Source organism: Contarinia nasturtii, unplaced genomic scaffold (assembly GCF_009176525.2).
Source record: "Contarinia nasturtii isolate CC-2019 unplaced genomic scaffold, AAFC_CNas_1.1 Cnas_scaffold_2861, whole genome shotgun sequence".
NCBI lineage: Eukaryota > Metazoa > Arthropoda > Insecta > Diptera > Cecidomyiidae > Contarinia > Contarinia nasturtii.
In genome coordinates, this window is record NW_022200178.1 from 204662 (window position 1) to 232231 (window position 27570).

Sequence of the window (27570 nt, forward strand, 5' to 3'; positions counted from 1 at the left end):
CGAAGCGATACGGTACACACTATGTTGTTTTCTATCGTATCTTGCCTGTGTATGTGTGTAAACATTCATACATACACACGCACATACACATGGACACGGTTGAAAAGTACTTTGGAGCGGTCGTGTACTTTGGATTGTAAACAAGGAATTCCAAATAGATTTAAGAGAAATTGAGATAAGCTGTAATTAAAGTTTTTGCGCGCGAGAGAGTGAGTGAGCACGAAAGAGCGAAAGACTCACACACACTGTTTAAATATCGATTTTCGGAGTTTAAAACTTTTAATTACAATGTTTTTGCATCAGTGAATTTAAATAGACACAGACTTTCGCAACGGAATACATTTTCTAAGAATTTTCAAATTGGGATAGAGTTTCAAACATTAAATTTGAATTTCAATTGAAGATGGGTAGCGGCCAAATTTATTATGCGGTTGAAGACGAAACGACATTTACGATGTCATGAGTTTTCGATGATTTACGGCAAAAATCGTTTCAAATTTGACGATGAGTTTGGATCAAAGACCTCTCAATGACACCAAATATTATCCTGGAATGTGTGTTTGGCGCAAAGAAAAACTTAATCACAAACTCATCCGTTCGACTTTCAAAGTCAGACTATCGGTAGTTTTTGTTTGAGTTGCTAGTCTGCAAAAAAGCAAACAAACTCATATGCATCTGTAAGAGAAGGAAGGGCTGGAAAAAATAATAAATCAAACTGTTTTTAATATTTGCTTGATGTTTATTTATGAAAAAAAAATCACGAGAGTTCGTTTCTCTTTCACAAATGTTACCATGATGCTCGATCATGTTCGAATGAGAATATGCATCTAAATTATTTTCAATAAAATTCGAGGAACCAATGAATATCAGCCCTTATGTTGAGTGTGTGTCTGTATGCATCGTTTTTTTTTAAGTTTTGGTGGTGAATTGTTGTTTCAGAGTATCTTATACCTAAATTGTAAATCGTACAAAGATTGGTACCTCTGAATTTTAGTGTTAATTATACAATTTTTTTCTTCTTTCATTTAAATAACGTTTCATTTGCATTTAGTTTTTGTTAATGTTGTTGCTGTTCATATTATATTCGTACTTACAATGGCGCTAATGTTAAAACCTTAAGTATTACTTGCGTACCGTTTGGAGTCTATTATCTTAGCACGTAATTTTGTCTTTTCTTCGTAAAATTTCTTCATCATTTTTTTTAATTTCTTCAACGTATTTTTTATTTTTGTTTTTATTTCACAGAATAAAGCGACAGCCGAACTGAATTCCTTAGCACTGCTTTGGAGGGGCGCTTCAGCATCAGCAATGTTTGTTTAGTGACTATTATTGCACTTGTAAAGTCTAAGAATGGAACTGTTACTTATGTTTTCTTCTTTTTATTTCTCTTGCACTTTAAAAGCCTAATATAATTAAGATGCTAATATAATACGCTATTGCTTTTAAATCTCTCCATAATAATAATAGTAAATACTAAATAGTAGTCGTTTTTTGTCGTGTTCGAGTTTGTTTAAACATTTCTATTTGGCTGTGGACGTTGAATAATGTGTTTTATTATTCTTCTTCTTCTTTTATCTTAGGTTGTTTTATTGGAAGCGAGCACGCATTTTTATTACCTTTAAATCGAAAAGCTGGCCCGTTGTGTATGTGTGTGTGTGCACACCTTTTCGATTGAACGGGAAGAAAAAAAAAGTCGGCTTGTTCCGTATATCGTTTCTAAGCGTTTGCATAATATTGGATAATCTGATATATTACATTCAATCAATGACCAAAAAGCCCCCCGAATCTGTTGAATGGATAATCAACGGGAATGAGAGAAAATTGTTACGGTTCATTGAATCATTCATGGCATTGTCTTCAACGTTAATCAAATCATTTTGAATGAGCATATATCGATGGTGATTACACGCCACTCCTTTTTCATTTTCCGAGCCAACCGTTTCGGAGGTTTTTGGCCATCGTATATTTGATTGAATTGTCTACTTTGTAAATATATGATGTGTGTGTTCGAAAAATACTGTGTATTGTATGTGATTTGATGGAAATATGAGAGGAAAAAATTGTTATGCATCGTTTATGGTTTAAAATCGATATTAGCTGGAGAATGGACTAATATGCGTTGTTGTTGTTTTTTTTTTATTTGGGGATAAATTTTTTTGTTTCTAGTATTGCTTGTGTATAACACAATAGCCGGACGTTGTCTTTTCAACTGATGGATCCTTGCTTTACATTTTACATGAATTTATTTATTATCAACGATTTTTCGTCGTTTCCTTTCTTTTTTTTCATCGTCTACTATTTGGAACTCTTCACACGTTTTGGACTCGTTAAAATAGCATTTGCTTGGATGTCATTTTTTCTCGTTAAAAAATAATCAAAATCTTTCTAAAAATCTATCCATTTCACAATCATCTTTTAGGTTTTTTGTTCTTCTAAGTTTTTTCCAAAATAATTCATAAAAGAAGCGATAGTACGAAAGCGCTTATTTACAGAATACAAAAAATAGACACAGACATAGACTTAAAATAACTGAGTTTTTTCTTTCACAATGTTTTTCATCATCATCATCATGATGCATCTTGTTTAAATCGGTGTATTTTTGAGCAGTCCTCACCTAATGCTTACAATTCCATTTGGTTTACATATTACTACCTTGGCCATAATAATTTAATGTTTCAGTCGTTCGACGCGAAAGTGTTGCTTTTCGATTCGTTGTCAGCGAACCACTCCGATGTGGATGAACTTGAACATTGTGAGCATTTAATGGTGCCATGTTGGGATGTTCAATACGCGTTGGTGACGATACCATTAAACGTGAATTATGCGCCCGATGTAATGTGCTTATCACTTCATGCGGCTCTTGATAGCCCGAATCATTTTCATCGTGATACATTTCTGCATTTGTCGTATGCATATCTTCGTAATCAAAATCACTATAGCCATTATTTTCAAAGGCCTGCAAATTTAAAAGAACAAGGAAATTAGCTTTATTTTTTTATTTCACTCTCTCTCTCTCTCTCTCTCTCACTTGAAACAAATAAGAGGCTATTACGAAGAGAGATAACATTTAATTAAGGAAGTACATTATTAAAATGGAATTTCACTCAACAGTCTCTGTGATGTAATAAAAAATAATGTAAATAATGAATGTGAATGTTAAACGAATAAACTTAAAGTGCTCAATTTTTTTCTCACCTTAATTGGAACTTTACGTGGTGTTCCCTCACGTGTTCTCACAACCGGTCTGTTATGGTAGTCGATGATTTCGTAATGATCATCGTAGTTGGGATATCGTTCGACGCCCCTCGCAGTCACAAAATGTCTTGTTCCATGTGGTGTCAGTGTGGCCCATAATAGTCGACCCTCTTTGTTGATGTCTTGCTGTAAATTTTGTTCGTTGGACGGACACGGATACAGCATATTGCCCGACATATACGATTGTGACTTATCCATTGAAACATGCGGTTCGTGGCACATACTCTTCGGTGGTAAATGTTTTCGTCTTTTATTCCTACAATATGTCCAGTTTTGTGTTTTGTTTTTGGATGATAAAAAGACAAAATATAACCGAAGTTAATAAAAACCAAAGTAATCAACAAAGTATCGTAAACGAGAAAATTTCCGTCAAACTTCAAAAATATATTAAAACAGAGGAATAAAAAAAGAAGAAACATACTCTCGGCATTTGATGAATGTGAATATGACTACGGTAATGAGCAAAATGACACCAACTATTGATGCGATTATAACATAAAACCATGCATCATTTAGACTATGTCCGGGTAATTCGATAAATTCAATTCCAGATTGTATTCGAGGTCCCGGCAATGATTCGCACACATACGCTGCATAACACAATTTCGAATCATTTTGAGCGAATGGAATTAACGGATGGTTCGGTACTAAAAATGATGGCAACGGTGGCGGTGGCATCGTCTACGATAATAATGATGATAATAATAAAAAAACAAAGTTTTAATTAAGTCTTCTCCGTGTACGAGCCAAACGAACGAACGAAATGAGCAAAGTAAAACAATGCCAATTTTTATTGGTGTTTTATAAAATGTTTACCAGAATTGTGTCTGGCGGTGGGCCGATCTCGATGCACTGAACACACATGTTGGATCCCGTTTTTGAAATCTCACTCACAATCCTGTGTGTTTGCCAACACACACACTGCAATAACCACAATCAAGTTAATTGAATTTAGACTAAAACCTCGGTAGAAATTTTTGTGTGCACAAGTTTTCTCTTTTAACTCTTCCATTCCATTTTAATTTTAAAAATAAATCCAGAGAAATTGCAATTAAATTAAATGGAATGTTTGAATCAACAACAACAACAAAAAAAAAATAAAACACACGAACAGAGAGTTGCAGAGAGAATGAAGCGAGTTATTGATTTTTCATTAAAATGACCTGTTTCCACTGAATGAGTTTACGCTTGCTTTGTACAAATTGCACTTGTTTTCCCGTTGGATTTTCAATTTTTCAATTTAATCTCGACTATTGCCATCACTCTCACTGTATATATGTATGTTTCCACCTTTTCTTAATCACTAAAATTGAGTCTTTTGATCACAGAAATTCATGTTGATTTTTATTCATTTTTCCATTTTATTCTCGGTAATCTGCACTGCCTTCTTTTTCGAACCAATTAATTGTCAAGGAAACAAAATCGAATCTTATGTTTGTTATTTTTCTTTTATTTTGTGTGTGAACTGAAGAAGTGATAAGTAAAAACACAACACTAGCAGTAAATGAAGAGAATCACAATATAGACAAAAGGATTTCGATAGAAAAGGAAAATCTCTTGGTATTTTACGGTGTTGATGGTGGTGCGTGCGTACGTTCGACTACTGATTCACCGTGTTTGATGTTTGTTGTGTGGAAAAATAGCCAAATAGGGGGCCACTTCCATCCAATAGCCAATACACTTACGATATATGAAGCATGCGCGTAATCATCAATTTATCAAATATACACACGCACACACCCTCAGCGTCTCATATCAACTTATTATCAAGCTAAAATACAAAACGACAACACACGTACACTTGAAACGATATTACAACCCCCCCAAGAAACATGTTCTCGTTTGCTGGTGTATCGCGGTCGGTGGTACTCTCTCGTGTACAAACGGTATGCTATGGTATGCGTAAACAAGCACACTCACCAGAGAGATTCCGTGTATATGAATTTATTAGGGGTAATTTTATCGATTGTTTTTTTCGCATATAGTTCTCTCGATATGCGGTGTATTTGTAAGGAGACTCGATGGCGGTGTATGTATTCAATATTGCATGCCGTTGTATGGCACCATCGTTACCATCCTATACATTTATTTATGGTATTGCTGAATTGGTGCTATGTTTACAAACTCATTCATCGTCTGGAATAAATCACATTTCCTTTTTTCTCTTTTTCTCTCTCTCTCTCTCTTACATACGTATTGCATTTATAACTGCGAAGTCTTAAATCAAATCAAATTAAATTTGTTGTATATGAATAATGAATGATTTCTGGGAAATCTAAAACTCTTACAATTTTATTTTTGTATCCCACCTCTTCCGGTTGAGAGAAACCTGGCGACGACGTAGCAGATTTTTCGCTTTCATATTTCATTTAAAATGTATAACATGTTGTTGTCATCAAAGCTGTTCTTTTGAAATGTTGTTTTTGATCTTTGCCATAAACGTTTGGCGGCTTTTTTTTAAAAAAGTAGATTAAATTTGCCATTTGACTTGGATCATCACAAAATTCTCGAATTTTTTTTCATCTGATATTCAGATTCAGAATTTCGTTTAAGCATAGATGAGTCTGCTGTCTGCATGAATAAAGCTCATTCATAAAATAGCATTTTTTGTCGTTATTCATTCATAAAGACGACTTGTTGCTGTTCTTTAAAGAAAGTTTTTTTTTTTTTGGTAAAAAATTCATACGATGGTTGATATAATATAAATTTGATGTCATGCTGTTTATAACAAAGAAACCCTCATGTTGAACCCACAAAATTCGGTTTAAGGCATTCGGCACGATGGAAAAAACCGAAAATCATGCGTTAAGACACTTACGAAACTTAATCCACTTTGAGAAGATTTCAGTGATTCTGCAATGAATAAAACAGTAGAGAGGTAAAAACAACAGCACGTTTCGCCGAAACTTAATGATTAAGCGTATACGCTCTAATAATTTAACCTGTTTGATTTTTTTCTTACTAATTCGAAGTAATTTTCGCGGTTGTGTGCAGAGTAGCGTGTGTGAGAGAGGGGGGAGTGGTTGAAAATACCCTCTAACGGCATGAATGCTAAAATCATGGAAAAACAAAGTAAACAAAACCATCAACAGCAGAGGTGAGAGCGTTTTGAGCATAAATAATGATCAATTGGAATGAGAGTGGTAGTGCAAAATGGTTTGTGTATTGTGCACGGCACGGCAGTGGAACGAAATTTCACAGAATTTTGTCAATGTAGTATAAAATATTCACACGCAGCTGCGCGCATTAATGCCAATAATACAAGAAAACACAAAAATCCATTCAATTGTTGTGCTCTCGTTTCATGTCATTTTCTCTCCCATTCCCATGGAACACGAACGCCGACGACCACCGCACTATACATATGTCTGTCCATACATACAGTATGCTATATATGACAAAGTGCATGAAAAATTTCTCTCGCTACACATGGCGTAGTAAATATACATGTAAGTGTTAGAGAGTGAATGAGAATGAGAGAGAAAACAAGAGTCCTTTACTTGGATGGCCCTTTACTTTCTCCATTTATTGTTTATGTATTACGGAATCAGAGAATGAAAAGCAGCGAAAAAAAGCGAATCGTAGAAGTGGCAGAAATTATCAGAGCTCTGCTTCACCGACCAATACGCCAATTTTAATCGCTTGCCATAATTCGGCGAGTGCAAACCAACATTTCAATACCCCATATCCAATGTTTATCGCACCGTGAATTGATTTAAGCATTATTTTTCGTTGTTCGGTTTTGCATGTGACGAAGTTCATATAATTCTCATTGTTGAAATACAATATTTTGTGTATGCGTGTGTGCATTTCGGGTGGCTGTGTTTTCGTTCGGCTTGAAACAGATTTATTTGCATTTTCATCAACAGCACAACCTTCTTTTTTCGAGTTGACATTAGTATACATAAAGCGAGCGTGTGTGTGTGCTTGTGCTAAGTGACAAAATTCGTGTTTTTTGCGTCGAAAGTTTTCTTTAATGCGCCCATAAAAAGCAATGGGGTGTTCCCACCATTGCTCCAAATGTTAAACAACTCATTATTTAATAGAATAAACAAAAAGTGAACAACAGAATCGCGACATATTTCGGTGTGTATAAATTACGAGCGAGAGAAACCTGAAGGGATACAACGAACTGCTAAAAGGTAATTATACATTAACTGAAAAGAACGGAGAACCAGCTCAGGTGTCTATAAATTGTAGCTTGAGAATGGTTAACATGACACCGAACATAAATTGTATACGATGACAACAACGATATGGATGGGAAGGTGCTGCACCAACGAAACTGACCCAAAGCAACGACACGATGCGCTGCAAGCGAATATGTGTGCATGAAGTGGACAATTTAGAACGATGACGCAATTTCGAAATACAAAAAGAAAAACATATAGAGATATAAGCATTGTCGTTTCGGTATCGAATGTGTGTCTCCAGTGACATTACGTTCTGCATGTGTGAAATGTGGTGTACGTGCATGTTATTGGCTCCAAAATAGAAATGGCAATGGATTTACAGATTTTCACAAGAGTAAATCCTTACACGTTCCAAAAGCGATTTATAAAATGAAAATTGCAAGCGTATATATATTTTGTAGCATGCCATTACATGACATGGGTATATCATGGATAATGGCACCGAGAGGCAAAGAGATAGAGAGAAGAAAACAACGAACTCTCATGTATATTTGAAACATTTCAATCAAATATCCGTAAATGTCAAATGAGTTTTTCATGTTCTCTATCGAAATTCCCATTTCAAGATAGATAATTTATTCATTAGTAGGTAAATGACTCGGAGTGAGCAATTTTGCATTTTAAATTTCTTAAAAGTGATCCTCAATTCACCGAAATGACGGCTAATTCGACTGTAGAGATTCTTTTCAATTTATTTCTTGACATTTGAAGTGTACGCAACACGCACACCTATTTACCTTATTACTTAGAAGAAAAAAAGGGAATCATTTAGAAAATGGCATGCTGTGAGCGTTTTTTTTTTTTGTTTCGGATTTGAAAATGCAAATATAAATCATCTATTTTTAGTCCTTCATTTAATTTGGTTGTTTTACCATGCACAGGGCACACTCACGATAAATTAATCCTTCAAACAAAGCATGCTTCAATAACAATGCTTAATTTCAGTGTCGACGTCAGCTCTTTGCAAAGCCCATTACATGTTGTACAAAGGCTACACATAAAGCTTAAAAACACCAATCAAAATGTGTGAACCAAATTGAATAAACAACGGCTTCATCGTATGTGAGTGTACGTTGTTCATTTTTTATTTCATTTGATCGTCGTATGCCGCATCGATGTAATAGCATTAATAAGTTTGTGGGCGCCAAATAAAATGCCATTATTCTGTTCGAATTCACATGCAGCAAGAAGAAGAACGGGATTCATTGTGACGGTATATATTCAATTGTTGTGATAGCACACCCACGTAAACCGTTTTATGTGTTATGTGCAATGACAATTGTGAGGGTACGTGATTCCGTGATTTTTCTACCAATTTCAATGTTCGCTTCATAAAATTTCGGAGAAATTGCCAGATGTCTGTGTTCCATGCACATTATTCCTTGTCAACAATCAAATACAATGTATGTCGACTTTTTCAGTCGTATGTCGAGGCTTTAATTTGCCACTGAAACACTTGCTTACGTCATGTTTCATGCTCAAACATTAAGAAGGCACGCACCTTTCTCTATTTCACTCACATCAAACTGTGTCAATTGTTGAATACAAAAAAAAATGAAAATAAAAAAAAATAAAAAAATGAACATTAACAACGAGCTTGAACTTTATTTTTTTGTTTGACACCAGATATATTATTCTTGGGCTATGACGCTTATTCAACCTTATATTTTTCTTTTCCATTTGGTGTATATATGTTTTGTTATTTATGACATGCATAATTTATGTTAGCAATCATTGGATATCGTTTCCCTAATTGGCTTCTATAAAATTATTGTAGCTGTGACATTCAAGTCCTTTTTATTTGACTCCGAATAAACAAACGCCATATACGAAAAAAGGGGGAGAGAAAATTGTACATCATCACTTTGTAGGTATCGTTTGTTATGAGCATTTTCCGCCGTTGACCTTTTTTCGAATTCTGACTTTTTGTTTGCTATCCGATCATCGTATCTCTACGAACTTTTCACTCCGATTAATACATTAAACTCGACAGATTAAATTCGATCGCCATTTGAATTAACCGCTGGCACAAACATTCCGGGTCATCATGTCGAATTTGTATCTATTTACGTATGCAGATGAATTATCACAGCAATTTCCATAATTTCAACTAAATTGAATGTTAATCATTGCAGAACACCAACGCGAAATTCAATTAGAACCAAGCAACGAGAAGCAAAACAAAAGACAAATTAAAAATGCTATTGGGCGCGTGGCCTATAGGCGGTGTTAAGCACAGCAGCATACAGAATCCGCATGAGAAAAGTGGAAAATGCCGTTTTATCATTCTGTGCTCGAGTTATGCATTGTTTCTAGTCATTGGAGCAGCTATAATCTCTGTGATTGAAGCACCGCAGCTTGACAAATATCAACGTGAACTAATTGAAACGAAGGACAAATTTGCACAACGTAACCCATGCATCAACCGTAAGTTCTGTGTACAAGACACGTGATTTAATTACGATTTGCATTTTAAATTAGTTAATACAATACTTAGCGACAGTATCAAAAAAAGACATAGTTTGTCCACACGATAAAAAAGATGAACAAAATATTAAGGCAAGATTAGAATGTGACATAGCGAAATAAAATTCCTTTGTTTTAATTTTAACTGATTCTGTGAGAAAGGTCGAATGTCAAAGTTCAATTACTTTTACAACCTACAGGTAGGTACACACTTCAGGTAGAATTAACACGAGACATATTTACTGCATGAATGAACGTCTCTGTCTCTAATCTTTGACTAAATGACAGCATTGTATTGTAAAACAAAGTCTTTGTTCTGAAAAAAAAAACAAATTTTTGAAGAAAAAAAAAATCTTCTAAATAATATAAGTTCACAGCTCTGGTCAGAGACTGACTCCACTGCAGTAAATAGATTTTTAAAGCAATTATTAACTTCTTCTTGCTTGTTTACAAAATTCAATGAGCGTTCACGTTTACCAATAAAAGGTAATTTGAAATGTTTTTCCGTTTGCTTGTCAGTCGTTATTTGCCATCCGAACAGTTCATTTCTTACAAACTGTGAAGTTTTATTTTAATTTTCTTTAAATAATAAATATTTGTGAATTTAAAAAAACCCCACCAAAAAAGCGAAATGGTTTCTATAACTCTTGAATTTCCGCCGCCACAAGATTCGCCAAAACACATTTTGAATGCGCTCGATAACGATTGTATTCAGGCAGTTTTATGTCTCCTGAATATGGACGACTTTTTAAGTGCTTTCGAAACATGTGTACGTTTTCAAGAAAACGCGTGTTCGTGCTTCCCGTTTTCCACCCTAAATATCGTGCTTTCCAGAGAGAGTTTATCACTGTACCGAGTGAAGGAATTCCTATTCACATTTGGACATTTGATCAAATGTATTAATTTGAGTACGCCCGTATTCACTGTAGACTCTACTAACGACCAAAACATCATTTTGAATATGATTGGTAATTTTTGTGGAAAAACTTTAATCGAACTTTATATTGGTAATTATTTTATATTCAATAACCAATCAGAATTTCTAGCACTTGAGTCTCTAACATTATGTCTGACGAGTGTTCGATGCTTTGGTTCGTTTCCAAAATTAAAAAAACTTAAATTGGCTAGAGTATATGACTCATTTCCCAATTGCACATTCGGAATGGCCGAATATAGGTGGCTCCAACAAAACTTCTCGAATTTGGAAGAAATCACGATTGGAAGTCTCCCATATATTGGTAGCAACATCCATGAGTTCCAGCTGCATAATCCTCAACTTAGACGACTAGCATTAAACGTAGATACATCGCCCGATCTGATTTTGCTGAATGGTATTTCGCATCTTTTGCCGAAGCTAACAAGTCTCAAGATTTTTGGACCGTTGGATGCAAATGATATAAGACATTTGATGGGATTAAAAGATTTGAAATGCTTTCATGCTTCATGTGATGGACCTGACGATAGTATAGCAGTTCGTGAAGCGCTTAATTCATTCTTAATCAATAATATTCGCATCGAGCATTTGGGCCTATATTATGCATATTTCGCAGCAAACGATCGTCAGTTGGTGGAAAGTGTATCTAAATTGACATTCCTGAAAGAACTGACTCTTGAAGGTGTTTCTTGTGAAAAAGACATTTCAATAATAATCAAAAAACTACCAAATTTGAAGCGATTGAATGTAACTGCGTGCACAAATGTTTACAACCCCTGTAAATTACCTCTAAAAGAAATTGAAGAAGTGATTGGAATTGCTGAAAATTTAACTAAATTTTCATTTGAATTTGAAGACTTGGACATCGACATGACTGTTTACAATGCGATTTTGCCTTTAATTAAAGATAACATTTCTATGACGTTAATAACATTCAAGGGAAGAATAGAGATCGTTAAAGATGTTCTCTACAAGAATCGAAATCGGTTAAATGTTAAGCGTGGGAGACCCTTAGAACTCAAAAATTTCGTTGAGTGTAATTTGTATATATAAACATTTTTGCATCTGTCCAAATAAAATACGTTTTTACGTTTTCTTTTACCATTTTTTACGTTTTTTTACTATTTTTTACGTTTTCTGTACACCAAAACATCAATGTACATTTTTGAAAAGTTTTTACATTTATTTTGATTTTGAATAAAGTGTTTTGCAGGTCCAAAGTTCAGTGTGAGCAATGAGTATGTTTCATAATGAACACTTAGGCAAAATACCTGAATATCCATCCGTTTTTGCGATCAAATAATTGTCTATACAAAGCTATACAGAACCAGAGTAGGCTATACAAAAAAAAAGCAAGAAAAGAGAATGAAAAAACCATTTCATGGTATTTACCTATAGGTACTTTTAGTAGTATACTTATCATAAATGGATAGATGGCATGAGTGAAACAACGTTTGCAGCAGCACCAGTGCACAGAAAGAAAAAAATGTGGTATTTTTAATTCAATTTTGGTAGATTTAATAAAAAATCAACCAACAACGAATTAAATTTACCATTTTTGACATCTCTAACGCATATTTCACAAAAGTGAAATTTTGTTGAATAAGTTTTACCAGCTTTTCAAAACCACAAATGACGCTAGCCCATGAGTTTGGTGAATGTAATGAAGCTATTGATAAAAATTATTCAACTGATAGTCTCTTTTGAAAAATATGCATCAGAGATGTCAAAAATGGTAAATTTAATTCGCTGTTGGTTGATTTTTTTATTAAATCTACCAAAATTGAATTAAAAATACCACATTTTTTCTCTCTGTGTGATTGCTCAAAAATTGAAGCCCCCGATTTCTTTTTAATAAAAAATTCAAATAAAAATTCGAACAAATTCGATTTGTTTTTCTGTGAAATCTCAAATGTTGATGAATGGGAGACGTGATTTGGATAATTTTTGTTTACAGTTGAAATTAATTTACAGTTGAACAATTTGACTTAATTTGACTGATGTTCTCTTTCATTTTGAATTTACTTGCTCTGATTTCAAAAAAATAAACGACGACTAAATTATTTCCAACCAAAATTTCGTCAAAAAAGCGTTTCCGGGTTACAAAATTAAATAAAATAACTAAAGGGAATAACATGAATGCTCCGACATACTTCAATATTCGAAGTGAAATCACACAGAGCGATGGAAATCCTGAAAATTTACTAAGTTTTGTTGTATAGTCATGACTCAAGGTAAATGTTCAACACAAACAACACTAATTATGAATGAATGAAATGTTCGGAGATGAAAATAAAATAAAAAATAAATAATTCTTCGTCAAGAATTTTATAACACACTGTACTTGTTTGATTGACTTATCACTTTTTCGATACTGTGTTCAAATCACATTCGAACTGGTTTCGTTTACTTCAATGATTTTTCGTTTCTTGGTAGTGTCTTGATATATTGTTTTTATCAAAGGCAATTAAATGATTTCGTATGTTTGTATTGTTCACTTGAACGAAATGCGAGCAAGCAAAACGCTTGATAAAAGTGTAGAAAGAAAGTAATCGTTTCGAAGGCGAAATGATCTTATTTGATTCCAAAGAAAACAACCCCATTATTGGTTAAAGCAATGAAATTTGGTTTCATCAAACAGCAACAACCAAATATGTGCACAGTGGCCTAATCAAACACATCAATATCATTGAATATTGCGTCTTCGTTCTCACACAGTAACAATCGTTTTGTATTCTGTGCCTGTGCTGCGAAGAATGACTAATCGCAACGATAACCACTGGTAACCCACTGGGTTCAGTTTATTTGTGGTATTCAATCGCATGTTTCTGCTTAGTATTCTCATTTGATGCGCATTTGTCTTTTTTTATTTAGAGCTATGATAAAATTGCTTCTTGTACATACCAAAAATCGTATTTTGACTTAGCAATTATCATACATTTTGCATTGACCATGCTATTAGTAACATTTGATGTTTACTCAACTACTCCATCTTATCGCCGTATTTTCAAGTTACACTACTACACCCAATGTACAGTCGTGTCAAAAATGTTCGGGCCTGATTTATAGAGAGCACATGTTACAAATTGTTTTTGTGTTATAATTGAAGTACGAAGTTCGTACTTCGAACTGTCAACAGTATTGTGTAAAAAATTAGAGTTAAAATCTGTCATCGTTTGTTTTCTACAGCATTGAATATCTAGTCACTTCGGTATTTTTTGAAAAATTGAAAAAAAAAAACAAAATCATTTTAAGATTATATATCTCACAAAAGATGGTACAGCATCAAACGATTTCAATCACTTCTTATATGTAGTTTCTGTCCACCTTAGTCAAAGAATAACAAAAACCGCTGCAGTTGTGTAGAGATTATTGAAAGGTGACTCTCACACTTTTTGCGATAATATTGAAAACAATTCTAGATTTGATGGCCAAAATCCAAGTGTCTTTCATGAATATATTCCAAATGGCCAAAAGCAAGTTAGCTGCAACCCTCAGCATCTCAGCAGACGATGTATTCAATATCACATGAAAAATTTGATTTGTTGAACGTTTGATAGCGATCGTTCGAAAAGCCTTTGGAAAAATTTTGACAGAGGACAAGCGCGACGATGACAAGCAACGTTAATAGTAACGCCATGGTGCGGTTGCCAGCGAAACTAAAAAAATGGCACAAATTTCGATCGCCTAAATCAAAAATGGTAGTTACAAATTTGTGCCACCCAACATAAACAGTGACAGCCATAATGAAGTTCTTAGATTGTTCTATGTAGTAGAAGTAAAACAATGTTTTCTTCCGAAGAAAATTTTGTCTCCTCATAGGGAAAACGATATGAGTACGAAGAAGAGAAATTGACAGAAGACAAAGATGTCGATTGGTTTTCAGCAGGATTCAAAGCATTGAAGCATCGATATGATTGTGTCATTCGTGTAACACAATGTAATCGTGTTCAATAATAAATATAGTCATTTAAAAATAAAATGTGTGTTTTTGTATCAGGCCCAAAATTTTTTGACACGACTGTACATAAGAAAAAGTCCGATAATGCTCTGGTGCATATTTTATGAAATACAAACAAAGATACACATATATTTCGGAGTTTTTTTTTCCTTATCGTGTTTATTCTGTTTGTTCCCTTTTTCTATTCTCAAACAGCCATCTTATCTAATTATTACTGAATCGATTCTTCAACTGATATAAATAAACAAATAAAAAAAGAAAAATGAATCGATCGAATTTCGTTCGATACGCTGTGAATTCTTGTATTCGTATGTAATGTCAGTCATCGTTTCAGTTCAACAAAAATCACATCATCCGATGATGAAAATCGCATTTCCATAAGAAATGACAATTACATTTTGACATCGAACGCAATTTGACATTTTATCGGTTTCTAATATTGACTACCGTGTATTTACAATTTTATCTGTGAAGAAATAAGTAAAGTTCAGTGTCTTGGGTGGTCTTGTTATTTGGACAAAAAACGTGTTTTTAAAACGTTACCTGACTTTCAACGACATAAGCCAATTACCAATTACAGCATTTCGACGCAATTCGATAGTCGAACCAATTCAATTGTTCACCTATACAATGACAGCACCAAAGACGACGACGACGACAGGCAAAACATGTTGAAATCAATCGACAAAAATAATTCATTATCAATTTGCTAGTTATAAAAATATTTCACCAGCATTTCATTTAACCAGAACATTTCCTTAATCCATTCACATTGAACCGTAAGAATAACAAACAAGCAAGAAAAAGAGAGCAAAGTGAGTGTTTCTATCGGAAAAAATCTAAATAAATAAAACACCAAGCCGATTTTCAACGCAAGCAAATAGTAGTAAGCTGCTCGCGGTAAAGGTCATCCCGTTATCAACCCAAACGTAGCTCGTATAAAAAACGTTTTCGTCGTTTTGTTCCCAACGTCGTCTTGTGCAAACCTCAATTCGAGATGATTTCATTTATAAAGTAAACACATTCAATAAGAACAAAAAGCATAGCATTATGATAGCGATTCCATTGCACAAAAAACACAATAAAATTAGTTGACAATAACTGTCTCGTGGGAGCAGCGGACTTTTTTGCACAGTGAATCGTAAGCAATTGGAAGTGAGTGAAGCAGCACACAAAAAACCCGAGCAATTATTGAAACAGTTACATCAGAGAGAAAAAAGAGCAATTTAATTATAACCAGACAAGCACACTGTTTCGAAGCGCAAAAAACATCAATTCGCTGATAGAATGACAGAAGAGTTTCCGGACCCGGACAGTTTTTTTATTTACCCAAAAAATCATTTCAATCAACGACCAGAAAATGTAACGATCAAAACCCATAAAATTAACGAACCACCACAAAATAAAGTGGAACAAATAATTTACACTGATCAGAGGCAATTCGAAACAGAAAGACTTTCACAAAAAAGTCTGCCAAACTTGAAGCAATCGTATGGAAGTATTTATGCAAATAACCCAAAACCACCGTATAATATATCGGAGAGCGAACCATTGCTCACTAAAAACCATCAGTACTCGGCCTATTTGCATCATTTTGGCGTCGGCGAACCAGTTCATTCCAGATATCGACGCACACAAATATTTTTGTATGTATCATGCAATTGAAAATCATTGTCCAACTACAATATCTATGAGATGGGCGTTCTCTAAAATTTTATCAAACACATTTTTTTAGGTTTTTCTACATCGTGTTTTTTGTGGGATATTTGATTATAGGTAAAAAATATTTTTCATTTCTTCATGGCCATAATTATTTACTGAAAATCGTGTCAATTTTTCAAAAACTTCGTTATGGCCAAGAAGTTTTGTTTGTTTTATTCGAATTCATCATTCAGATATTGTCTGAGGTCAAATTGTCTTTTGAATAAGTCGTAGTGGTAATAATTTTCTGAAATTCCTTCAGGTGCCATTGTATTTCAAAGATTAGAAACGTCGGTCGAAGAAAGTTTTAGAGAGGAATTTCGTCAAACCCGTCGGAAATTTTTAGAGAAAAATCCAAATGTTGAAGGTTAAGTTTTTTTTTTATGTTGATGATGCATATTTCGTTGATAACAATTTACATATATATGCTATAGTTATAGCTTGTGTAGTGATTTGTTGAATTTATTAATAATGTCGCTTTACTATATCGTAGTTAATTATTATGTATACGTATGAAAATGTGTATTTAATTTACTTACAGATGATGATCTGGAAAAGTTCATCGGTGAAGTGCTTAAAGCCAGTTCAAAGGGCATATCCGCATTGCGAAATGCCACCTCAGAACCGAATTGGACTTTTGGTCAGGCACTTTTTTTCAGCACAACCGTGGTCACAACGATTGGTAAATAATTGATGTTCACACGTGGGCGATACGTATTTTATTGATATTTAATCGGTATTCAAATAGGATATGGTCATGTGACGCCGCTCAGTCAAACGGGAAAATTATTTTGTTTGATCTATGCAATGATTGGTATACCGCTAACTCTCGTACTGCTTTCGGCTGCCGTCGAGCGATTGATGACCCCATGCAATTGGATGCTCGGCTTACTCAATTCAAAACTCGGTCACCTTTATCAACCATTCAATATTCGAATTTTACATCTATCCATTATTATTTTCATCGTGCTTATTCTCTTTTTTGGCATTCCAACCGCTTTGTTTGCATACTTTGAAGAGCAATGGTCGCTCATGGTAATTATCAATGTCATTTAAATGTTTTCAATAGTCAATATATTTTGAAGAACGACAAGGATAAGTTTACTGCTATAAACTGATTTGATAAATGCACGACTTTAACTGGTGTGCAAATATTTGAAGAATCTAGTTGGTTAAGACTGTCATGCATTCTTGAACTGTCTTCTTCAAATCCTTGGTCAGAAGTCGCAAACTAATTACGTTTTTCATTTTTTAGGACGCTTTCTATTACTGTTTCATTTCGCTCACTACCATAGGCTTAGGAGACTACATTCCTGGGTAAAAATCAAATACATTCATGCCTATACGATTCAACTCTCTAATATATTTATATTTATATATATTTTCATGAAAGTGATGATCCTGACATTGACTATAGATCAATTTACAAAATTGGAACTACATGTTACTTAATTATGGGTGAGTTGGTTTTCATAACATTTCAGTATACGAGAACTTTATTAATTCATTAGTATTCGAAATCGATATGTCTGCAATCATCTAAAATCACCGAAAAATTGATTACTTTGTCAATTACAAAAGACGACAATCATCATCAAATCAATATAAACTGTTTTTTTTTCAAAATGCAGGTCTCATTGCGGTAATGCTGACGTTGAATGTATTCTATGACATTCCGCAATTGAATTTGGGACAATTATTCACCGAATCGCGTGCAGCTACTTTTGATGGTGAATCGGAAAAACTGCGCTCAACCCACAATCCATGCTATTCAGGACCGACAGGATTTTATATGCCACAACGTGACGAAGAGATTCGAGCCGTGGTGCGAATAAGGCCTCATCAAGCCGATTCGCCCAGTCCAGAAGATCCGACCCCATTGCATGCTAAAGACATTCGCATTCCATAGACTCAACGAATCGACTATATTCTATTTTTCTAACAATAATAATACTATATAAATTAGCGACAATTTTACATATCTACATACATATATATGTTTAAGTGTTTGAACGTACATCGTCAGCATAAAAACGATTGGAATTTATTTTTCTGAAGCAAAACCAAACAAACTATTCATGTATTTCTATGTAAAATATAATAATAATAATGAACAAAGGCACCAAAAAAGCTTAGATATTTACAACTACAGCAAACATACTTATGAATAAAGTCATCTCTTAATTTGAATTGACGCAAATATACACATTACACTAATTTCGATTTCAATCTGTCTATGTATATGCATGACTATCATGAGGCATTAAACCAAATCATCGTTCAAACTATATTATCACCGAATGAAAAAAAAAACACAGAACATTTACTTCAAGAGCTTCTATCCACAATCAAATTAAAAACAGATGAGATTTTATCGTGTATTTAATGTCCGACCATTCAAATATATTTATCATGTATTAATGTAGAGTACAAACAGCTACCAAATAAAACGCCGTTTTATTTATTCCAAGCAGGTGGTTTTTGTTTTTATTCCGATATTAGTTTTTTTTCGGTGTTGTCTACATGGACAAAGGCTCTAGTTGCAAAGTAGCGGAAACGAAACAGCTGATTGAGTTTGCTGGTTCAAGGGTAAGTTTAGTTAAACGGACGAGATTCAAACTGACGTAGGTCGGACTAAACCACAAGTGAAACATGATTCCTTTGAAGTGCTTTAATTACCACAAGAGTGGAGTGTCAGTAAAATGACAACGAATGTGGAGTGTGTAGGGTATGGTTGTGGTTGTTGAGCGACAGTAATGACTTTTAATGTTATTTACCATGGCTTCCATTTAAAATACCAAAAGTAACAATAGTTGATCTATAACAATGTCGTCTCCATTTAGATTGTAACACAATGAATACAAGCAAGCAATTTGATTAAATATGTATAAACGACCGAATCAAACTCGAAAGGCAAACAGCCAAAACGAGCCCATACGCAAACGACAAAGATAAATAAATCACACATAAACCTAATGGAAAAAGCGAATAATACCCATTTTAAATCCATTTAACTCATTCGTTGGATTCGTTGAATTCGCGCAGTGTCTCTGAAAAGCAAAATGAAAATGTCGCCGGTTTATATTTTTTTTTTTTCAAAGAATTTTTCTGTTTATTGAATAATTTGAATGAAAAATTAAAAGTACATAAACATTGGATCAAGACTGAGCGCGATGTGATTTTGTGGTTGTGTGAGTAAGGGGTGGGGGGGCGAGGGGTGGTAGACGCTTGGTTCGAGGGTGTGTATGTATTTATCATTTTTTTTAAATATGCTTATGAATGTGAGAGAGAGAATTGAATTACTGTTATTAGAAGAGGCTTTGTGTTAATGCCTATTTTGCGTTCCGGTTTGCATAAATCATAAAACACTTATATTTCTCATCATTATTTGGTGATTACTGTACTGCTATCATGTTAAAAAATATATATATTATTGTATAACATAAATCCATATTCATGTAAAACTCAAAACAAATAGAACTGTTTATTTATAAAGCATAGAGAAGAAAAAAACAATTTCCGAGAAGTAAAACAAGTAAAATAGTTCAGTTAAAATGTCTGTTCCATGCGTTCTCTGTTTTTTTTTTGTTTTTTTTTTCTATTTTTTTGTCAAAATCCAAAGTTTTAATCTATCAAAATAAAATATGTATAAGTTTTTCTTTTGAAACCGCTTATTCAAATGCACGAAATTTTTGTTTGAACAAAACCTTCGAAATTTTACACGAAACGAAATTCATTGCATTCCTGTCACTCGACTGTGCTCTCGGTACATGGAATCGACTAACAGTTCAAACCATGCCAATGCACAATTGTGACGGTAAATTATATGATTTTGCATTATTTTCGCTCTGAACAATGCATGAAATTTAAATCGAACATTTTCATTTTTCAACTTCGTGGGAGGATATGTTTATAAAAAAATAAAATTCACTTGCAAATTGCATCACGCAAGCAAGCAATCGAAAACAAAAATCAACTAAAAGATAATTGGAAATTTGGTCAACAAATGCTATTTATAATAATTTAAAAAATAAAAAATGATTACCATGTGACTCTTACTGTTTTCGCTGACAAATCTTGTAAACAATTTTTTTCAGACAAATTTTATAAAATAAAATTTGATACAATCTCTCTGGCATGCAATGTGTGCTTTATGTCATCGAAAAATATGTTGTTAATCACTATGAGATATATCTGATATTGGTGTTGGTTTTCTGCTTTTGTTTTGTGGGTTTGTCAATCGAGCCTTGGGTAAAAATCAAATATATTCATGCCTATATATATTTATAAGTAAAACCTAGCCTAACTCTCTAATATATTCATATATATATATATTTTTTATGCAAGTGATGAAAATTGTTGTCTGCTTAAACTCACTGTGTAAATTCTCAATAAACGTGTGCATAGGTCATTTAATTTGTTCCATTTTTTTTGTTGATTTTTTTCTCTTTTGTTTCCTTGAAGTTAAATTCCAAACACTATTTAGATAATTAGATAATTGTTTGCGCCAGTTTGTTTTCTTCGTATTTTTTTTTTTTTTTGTTAAATCTATAGAGCTCTGTTCCATGATTAATTCATTTTTAAATGTCTAAATTCTCTCGATTTTTTATCTTTAATTTTTTTTTTCCTAAACAATTTGTTGATTTATTTTATGTTTTTTTTTTTGTATTACAATATTCCATAAAAACCAGAACATTTAAAACAATTATCCAAATTTCATTTTTAAATCCGTTTAATTTTAAGGAATTGTCACGAACGTTAATTTTGTTTGTTTTTCGTTTTGAGCTTGATATCGCATTCATGTCTCTTTTGATACTCTGTATGTTTATTCATGTCTCGAAGGGAGAACAGACTTCCCAGTAAATGAAACTATGATTTTTTTTCGTAATAGACATTGTATCTACCGATGTCTATAGAAAATTCGTAAATTTTTAACCTAATTCTTGTTTCGTCTAGTGGCGCGACTTGACTGAGCTAAATTGTCCACAGATTCTGATGTCTTTTCGCCGGTGGACTGTCTTGGTGTTTCACCATCGATTTTTGCCATTTTTGCCGGTGGCTCGACATCTTTGGATTCAGTGGCATCTAATGATCAAATAGAATGTTTATGATTAATAAATCGGCCGGGGTCAGTTTAGAGAGAGAGAGAGAGAGTACTGAGAAGAAAAATGTTGTCTCAGCTCAAATAGAATAAAGTAAAATAAATGTACCTTTCAGTGAAGCGTCCTGGTTTTGCTCATCGTTAGTCTCGTCGGCCAATTTACGTTTTGTTGCCACTCTTTTGATGCCAGGCGTTGATTGGCTTTCATCGCCGGAGTCGGTCTTTTTCACAAGCGAATTCTATAGAAAATTCAAACATATTAGCACTTCATTTTCGATTCAATCAAAACCATTCATTACCTTTGCAGAATTCGTTTTTGGCTTGTTTGCAATTTCACTTTTTCGCTTGTTTGTAATCGGTGTTGTTGTTTTAACGTCAGCTTTCTCATTTGCCTTACGCTTAACAGAAGTTTTCTTTTCGATTTGCGACTCATCCTTGTACAAAGACAGGTCCACTGAAAATGCAAACAAAGTTACGCAATTAGTATGTGCTATTCAATAGACAGACATAGAGAGATAGAGAGGGGGAGAGAGAGACAAAAGAAAATTAAAGTTTTGTGCCAACTCACATCCGTCTGGATTTTCTTCGGTAACGTCTGGTCGTTCAACAATTCCATTTTCAACATCAAGCGCCTTTTTCAAAATGCTTTCAATGCGTTCATGTTCGGCACTGGTCAGTTCGAATTTTCCTTTTGCCAGTTTATTCAGCGAAACGCTGGTCAATACGCACTCAATATCGGTGGTATCCATATAATCCAAGCAATAAATATTCTTTTCAGTTGCACCCTCCGACAACCAACGAATACGAATTTTTGGTGATGTTTTGTACACATTGTACATTGTCTGACAGAGAAAAAAGCCACCGTCTGTATTTCGCACAGCCAAAAATTCATTCCTGCAAGGCACAAACAACAAAGTAAATTTAAAAAAAAGATTCTTTTTCTCGAAATTGAATTTGTACTTACTTATAGAATAATGTCAATTTATCCTCGCCGTTTTTTGTCTTTGTCTTCTTTTTGTGCGCGTTAATTGCCTCGGCTGCGCTGATTTTGCTCACCAACTCAATTTCGGGCGTTGGACTCTGATACGGAATGGTCTTAAAGCGATTCCTCTTTATTTTTGATCCGATTGGAGTCAGTGCCACCGGTGTTGCTGGTTGTGATGATTTCGTCGATTTATCAATGGTCATTTTTATCGATGGCTTTGCTTTGATCGCTTCCTTTTTATCCGTTTCTTTTGTTGTCTCACTTTGATTTGTGCTACTCTGCGTCAGTGAATCGTTTTGTGATGCATTTTGTTTGCTTTTTGATTCGATCGCTTTATTTTGTTGTTGATTTGTTGAACCTGCACTGCTAACTGAAGTACTCAATGGTTTTTCGGTTTTTACCGTTTCAATTGTCTTCTCTGTTTTAATGTTTTCCACTTTGATCGAATCAACTTTCTCTGTTTTCTCTGCTTTCACCTCAATTTTCACGGGTTGTACGTTGCTTGTTTTTGGTGTTGATACACTTTGTTTAGCATCCACGTTGGTTGAATTGCTTACTGGCGTTGATTGAACTGGTTTTGTCGGAGCGTGCGTTGCAGGAGCGACTGAAATTGATATGTTTCCTTTTGGTGGTGTTGTCGGGACCACATTCAAAGTCGGTGGTTTCGCCGCAGTTACGGCTGGTTTTGTCGAATTTGCATTTGGTGATGTGACCTTCACCGCTGATGGGCTGATCGATACCGATGGATTAATCGGAATTGTTGGTTGGGGCATCGCTGATTTGACATCAATGTGAGGCACAGCTGTTTGCGAAGACGTTTGCGTTGCTGGAGACAATGATGTTGTACGAATCGGATTCGTATTTTTGCGCGGTGTTTGTTTCGTTCGTGGTGATGTTGGCGACAATTTCTGTAATCCAGGGACGTTTTGTGGTGAATTTAGCTGTACGCAAGAGAGACGGGGAAATTATTATTTTTTTTGTTGTTGTTGAAGTATAAGAAAAATCAACGCAAAATTTACCTTCAATGGTGTATTTGGGATCGGTTTGCTGGTCGGAGAAACGGTCGGTTTGTTAGTTGGTGTAACAGTGACGGACGGTGGATGTGATGTTTTCACTGATAAAGGTACATTTCCAAGAGACATTGATATTGCTTCAGGTAAAAATGATTTCTGTGATGATGGCGACGATACCGGCCTATTGGGCATTTGGTTTGAATTTTTCACATACGAACCCGATGGCGAATTGGTTTTTGTAATAGTCAAACTTGGTGTGATGTTCATACTGGCCTGTGAATTATTCAAACTGGCTGCTAAGAGATCGGCATAGCCTTTATTGCCCGCCGATGTCATGGCCGATGGCATTTGCGGTAATGTTGATTTTGACGAGCTGCTCGATATATTCAGCGGTGTGGCAACAAGTCCAGATTGCATCGGAGGCACAGTCGACTTTGGTGCATTCGGAAAACTCTTACGCGATTGCATTGGACTCGAGCTCAATGGATTTTGTGCTAAGTTCTTATTTTGTGCATTTGATCGGGGATAATTGACGGGTTGCTTTGACATCGACTGCATATTTGATCGTGCCACAGGTGTGATCGTCGTATTTGTTGGCAATGGAACCGATTGCTGTTGCTGTTGTTGCTGCTGTTGTTGGAATGATTTGGCTGCCTGTTGTTGTAATTGCATCATATTCGTCAGCGCCTGTAATTGCACTATATGTTGCAATTGCGTTTGCTGCGCAGCAACATTACCACCATTTTTGTCATTCAAAATGTCGCTCACTATCCGATTCAAGGCTATTCATAATAAATTAACGTGAAAATATTTCAATAAAAAAAAGTGCGTTCATTTCACACGTAAGTATAAATTGTTACACACATTGAGGCGGTTGCTGAAATTTCGCTTGCTGATTCTGTTGGGATGGTTGTTGCTGTTGTTGTTGATGCATCAAAAGTTGACGTTGCAACAATAATTGCTGTTGAAAGATTTTTTGATCGATCACTGACATTCCGGATGAACCGCTCGGATTGGCCAAATGGTTGCCAGGAACTGTAATAGAAACGCAAGAAAATCCATATGTTTTAAAACAATCGATTCTTTGCAAACGCCATTGAATTGAGCGACACAATGGAACATTGACCTTCAATTACGTAGCGTATTATTTTATTATTAAATTGTAATGGAAGAATCGAAATTCTTTTTACATTGGCTCATGTTTTGCCACAACGATTTGGAGACATTATGAATAATCATGTAAAAGTCGGCGTACGTGTTTTTTTATTTGTAAATTAAATTAATGTGCTTACTTGATGCAGCGTTATTGATCATTGGCATGTTTGGTATACCACTGGCCCCAATGTTTGCATTATTTGGTTGACCCCCTTGTTGTTGTTGTTGATTTTGGTTCGACATGCCACCCGTGAACGGAGGTCTTGAAGTGAAGCTCATGTTATCAAATTCACCTAAATTCGATGAAATGTTAAAAAACACACAATTCAATCAAGCGCTTTCTTCACGTTACAAAGAGAAAAAAAGAGTCAACAAAACAATTTTTCAATTCATGTCAAATTTTGCACACACAAAACTGGCATTCAATCACAAGAATAAATCCATTGATTCAATGTGATTGGTGAGAATCACCTTTTTAAAATGCAAACGATTGTGTGTAGAATTTGATTTTGCTAATTTAATAAATAAAGATTTTTTGAAATCATTGAATTTCCCATCAAAATGGTTATGTCCATGTTTAAATGAAGTGGAACATTTCGACAGCAATGTTACAAAAAAACACCATTTTTTTATTTCTCATAGTGTTCGTTAGATTGAATAGCAGACAAACACGCACACAAAGTGGCATGGGAAATATCACACCTCAATGAACAACTACACAACGTTCTCGTGCATCTCACGCATACCACAACACGAATTACGATTTCAAATAAAAAAAAAAGTTTTTTCTATTCGCAAAACATGATTCTCATCTCTTGCAAACTTACTTTGGAAAAAAAAAATATGTCCACACAAACACGACACAAACGGTGACCAATATATAATGATTGAGTTGCAGTGATTGTGTTCTTTTTTCTTCTTCTCTCAAATACTTATTTGTTATTCTTTCGTTCAAATAATAATTAATTTATTGACACATTTTTTTCTTGTTCGACGTTCTGTTCTGCTTGCACTCACTGCACTCTCAATTACATGCAAATAATTTACAAGCTTGTTCACAGAAATCTAATGTACATGTATATATAAACTTTTTTTTTCTGCGAAACGAACATACGACACACAGGATACACAAGTGATGGAAATATACCGAAAAATCTTTGACGGACAAACGCATAGACTTCCGGACACCGATTTTTTATTTCCAAAAAACACAACAAACATAAAAACAAATCTCAAAAAATCACCGTTTTAAGTTGTGTTTTTGTATATTTACAAAATGTACGTGGAACGATGTTAAACTTGTTTTCAATACCATAAAATTTCTCTAATTATAATGGCGTTCAATGATGTACGCATGCTCCAAAATTCGCTCATTTATTCGCCTGAAGTTGATGTTTTTATTTTTTTTTTCGTTTCTACTTCGCAATAATTCCGATGTGACGATATGTGTGCATGGTATATGTGGTTGTATGCGTATGGGTTTGCATGTATGTGCACATGTATGATTTCAGTAGTGCGAACAACATACTCTCGTCGACAAATGTCTCGTGTTTACCCATTGCTCTTGCGGTATATTGCCATAAGTAACGGCAAGAGATATGAAACGATGTTGTGGCATGTAAACATGCACATTTATCACGGTGTGCGTACGTATCAAGTGTGTGCTATTTTGTGATGATCTGTGTGTGTGGTACATGTATTCAATGCGATATGTGGTCGTATGGTGAACTTGTAGCGCTCAAACCACCAAACGTCAACTCATACGAATTGAATTTCACTTGAATTCAACTTCACACATCAATGCAATAGACGTTTTGAACCGATTCATTCATTTGGCCAACAACTTTTTTTCTGCTGACTTTTCGTAAATGTTTATTCTTTTTGCTGCTACATCTTAAATGACTGGCTTGAATATGTTTGATCAAAAAACAAACTCTTTTTTTTTCGTGGAACATCAATTCAAAGTGAAGATTTGTTGTGGAATTTTCCAAAGGATGTATTTTAAATTCGAAATTATTTTGAAGATTCAAATTGTTTAAATTTTAACATCTTTTACCGATTTTGAATATTTCGGAATGATTAACCATTTTGTCAACAATTCTATTGTCGATGATTTTTTCAACTAATTTCCTTTTTTTTATTTTAAAATGGAAGAATAGCTTACTTCGTTAGAATCATACTGGATTTCATGATGAATTATCATCGTTTCGTATACTTAAGTTTTGGAATTAAGGTTTATTTTTCGGGTAAACAAAGTACTTACTCGATTTGAATATATAAATATTGCTTGGTGCAAATGACCCGGTTTACATTGGTACACCATTACTTCATTTAAATTGTTCATTTAGAATTCTTGTACGAAAGTGCAGTTTTCTATGGACTTCTTCGAATAAAAATCCGAAGAATGTTTATATTACATTTAAATTCAAAGAGATGCTCTTTGATTTGGCTTTCCAGCAATGAATTGGTTTAATTTTGTGGATAACATTTTCTTCGGCTTTGATGCGATGCTTTCAATGTATGCTGAGATATTGTCAATAGCTTAAAGAGATAGAGATATGCCGACTGTCACGAATTGCATACATATTTTTAACAATGCGGTTTTTATTGAGTATTTTGATGAAGCAATAAACTTTCAACAACAAATCTAGTTCAACGCACAGAATACAAAAACGGAATTATTTTCGAATGGATTGAATCAAAAACAAATATCCTGAAATGACTTCGCATTTAACCTATAACCTTAACGACTATCTACTCTCATATTCTCCTTCAATGTTCCACACTGCACGTGCACAGTATTTTC

At 34.3% G+C, this 27570-nt stretch overlaps 3 protein-coding genes across 10 annotated transcripts; 1 reads left to right on the forward strand and 2 right to left on the reverse strand.

Moving 5' to 3' along the window:
- Positions 1-735: 735 nt before the first annotated feature.
- LOC116349315 lies at positions 736-4854 on the reverse strand. 2 transcript variants are annotated; one of them, XM_031780695.1, is made up of 5 exons: positions 4419-4854; positions 4072-4176; positions 3677-3936; positions 3196-3511; positions 736-2956 (listed from the first exon to the last, which is right to left on the reverse strand). In XM_031780695.1, exons 2-5 carry the CDS (start codon positions 4117-4119, stop codon positions 2639-2641), a joined length of 942 nt encoding a protein of 313 aa, XP_031636555.1. In that variant the 5' UTR covers positions 4120-4176; positions 4419-4854; the 3' UTR covers positions 736-2638. The 2 variants fall into 2 exon arrangements, with proteins under 2 accessions (XP_031636555.1, XP_031636556.1); XM_031780696.1 differs by lacking the exon at positions 4419-4854 and having other exon boundaries at positions 4072-4376.
- Positions 4855-6860: 2006 nt separating this feature from the next.
- Positions 6861-18983, forward strand: LOC116349393 (potassium channel subfamily K member 1-like). 2 transcript variants are annotated; one of them, XM_031780801.1, is made up of 8 exons: positions 15125-16455; positions 16545-16585; positions 16773-16877; positions 17052-17192; positions 17259-17545; positions 17766-17827; positions 17904-17968; positions 18142-18983. In XM_031780801.1, exons 1-8 carry the CDS (start codon positions 16097-16099, stop codon positions 18417-18419), a joined length of 1338 nt encoding a protein of 445 aa, XP_031636661.1. In that variant the 5' UTR covers positions 15125-16096; the 3' UTR covers positions 18420-18983. The 2 variants fall into 2 exon arrangements, with proteins under 2 accessions (XP_031636662.1, XP_031636661.1); XM_031780802.1 differs by lacking the exons at positions 15125-16455; positions 16545-16585; positions 16773-16877 and adding exons at positions 6861-7397; positions 9584-9875.
- Positions 18984-19969: 986 nt separating this feature from the next.
- Positions 19970-26868, reverse strand: LOC116349392 (transcriptional regulator of filamentous growth FLO8-like). 6 transcript variants are annotated; one of them, XM_031780795.1, is made up of 9 exons: positions 26821-26868; positions 24902-25057; positions 24474-24644; positions 23616-24391; positions 22576-23537; positions 22180-22505; positions 21911-22065; positions 21721-21850; positions 19970-21595 (listed from the first exon to the last, which is right to left on the reverse strand). In XM_031780795.1, exons 1-9 carry the CDS (start codon positions 26849-26851, stop codon positions 21447-21449), a joined length of 2856 nt encoding a protein of 951 aa, XP_031636655.1. In that variant the 5' UTR covers positions 26852-26868; the 3' UTR covers positions 19970-21446. The 6 variants fall into 6 exon arrangements, with proteins under 6 accessions (XP_031636655.1, XP_031636658.1, XP_031636657.1 ...); XM_031780798.1 differs by lacking the exon at positions 26821-26868 and adding an exon at positions 26077-26290; XM_031780797.1 differs by lacking the exon at positions 26821-26868 and adding an exon at positions 26009-26290.
- Positions 26869-27570: the final 702 nt, after the last annotated feature.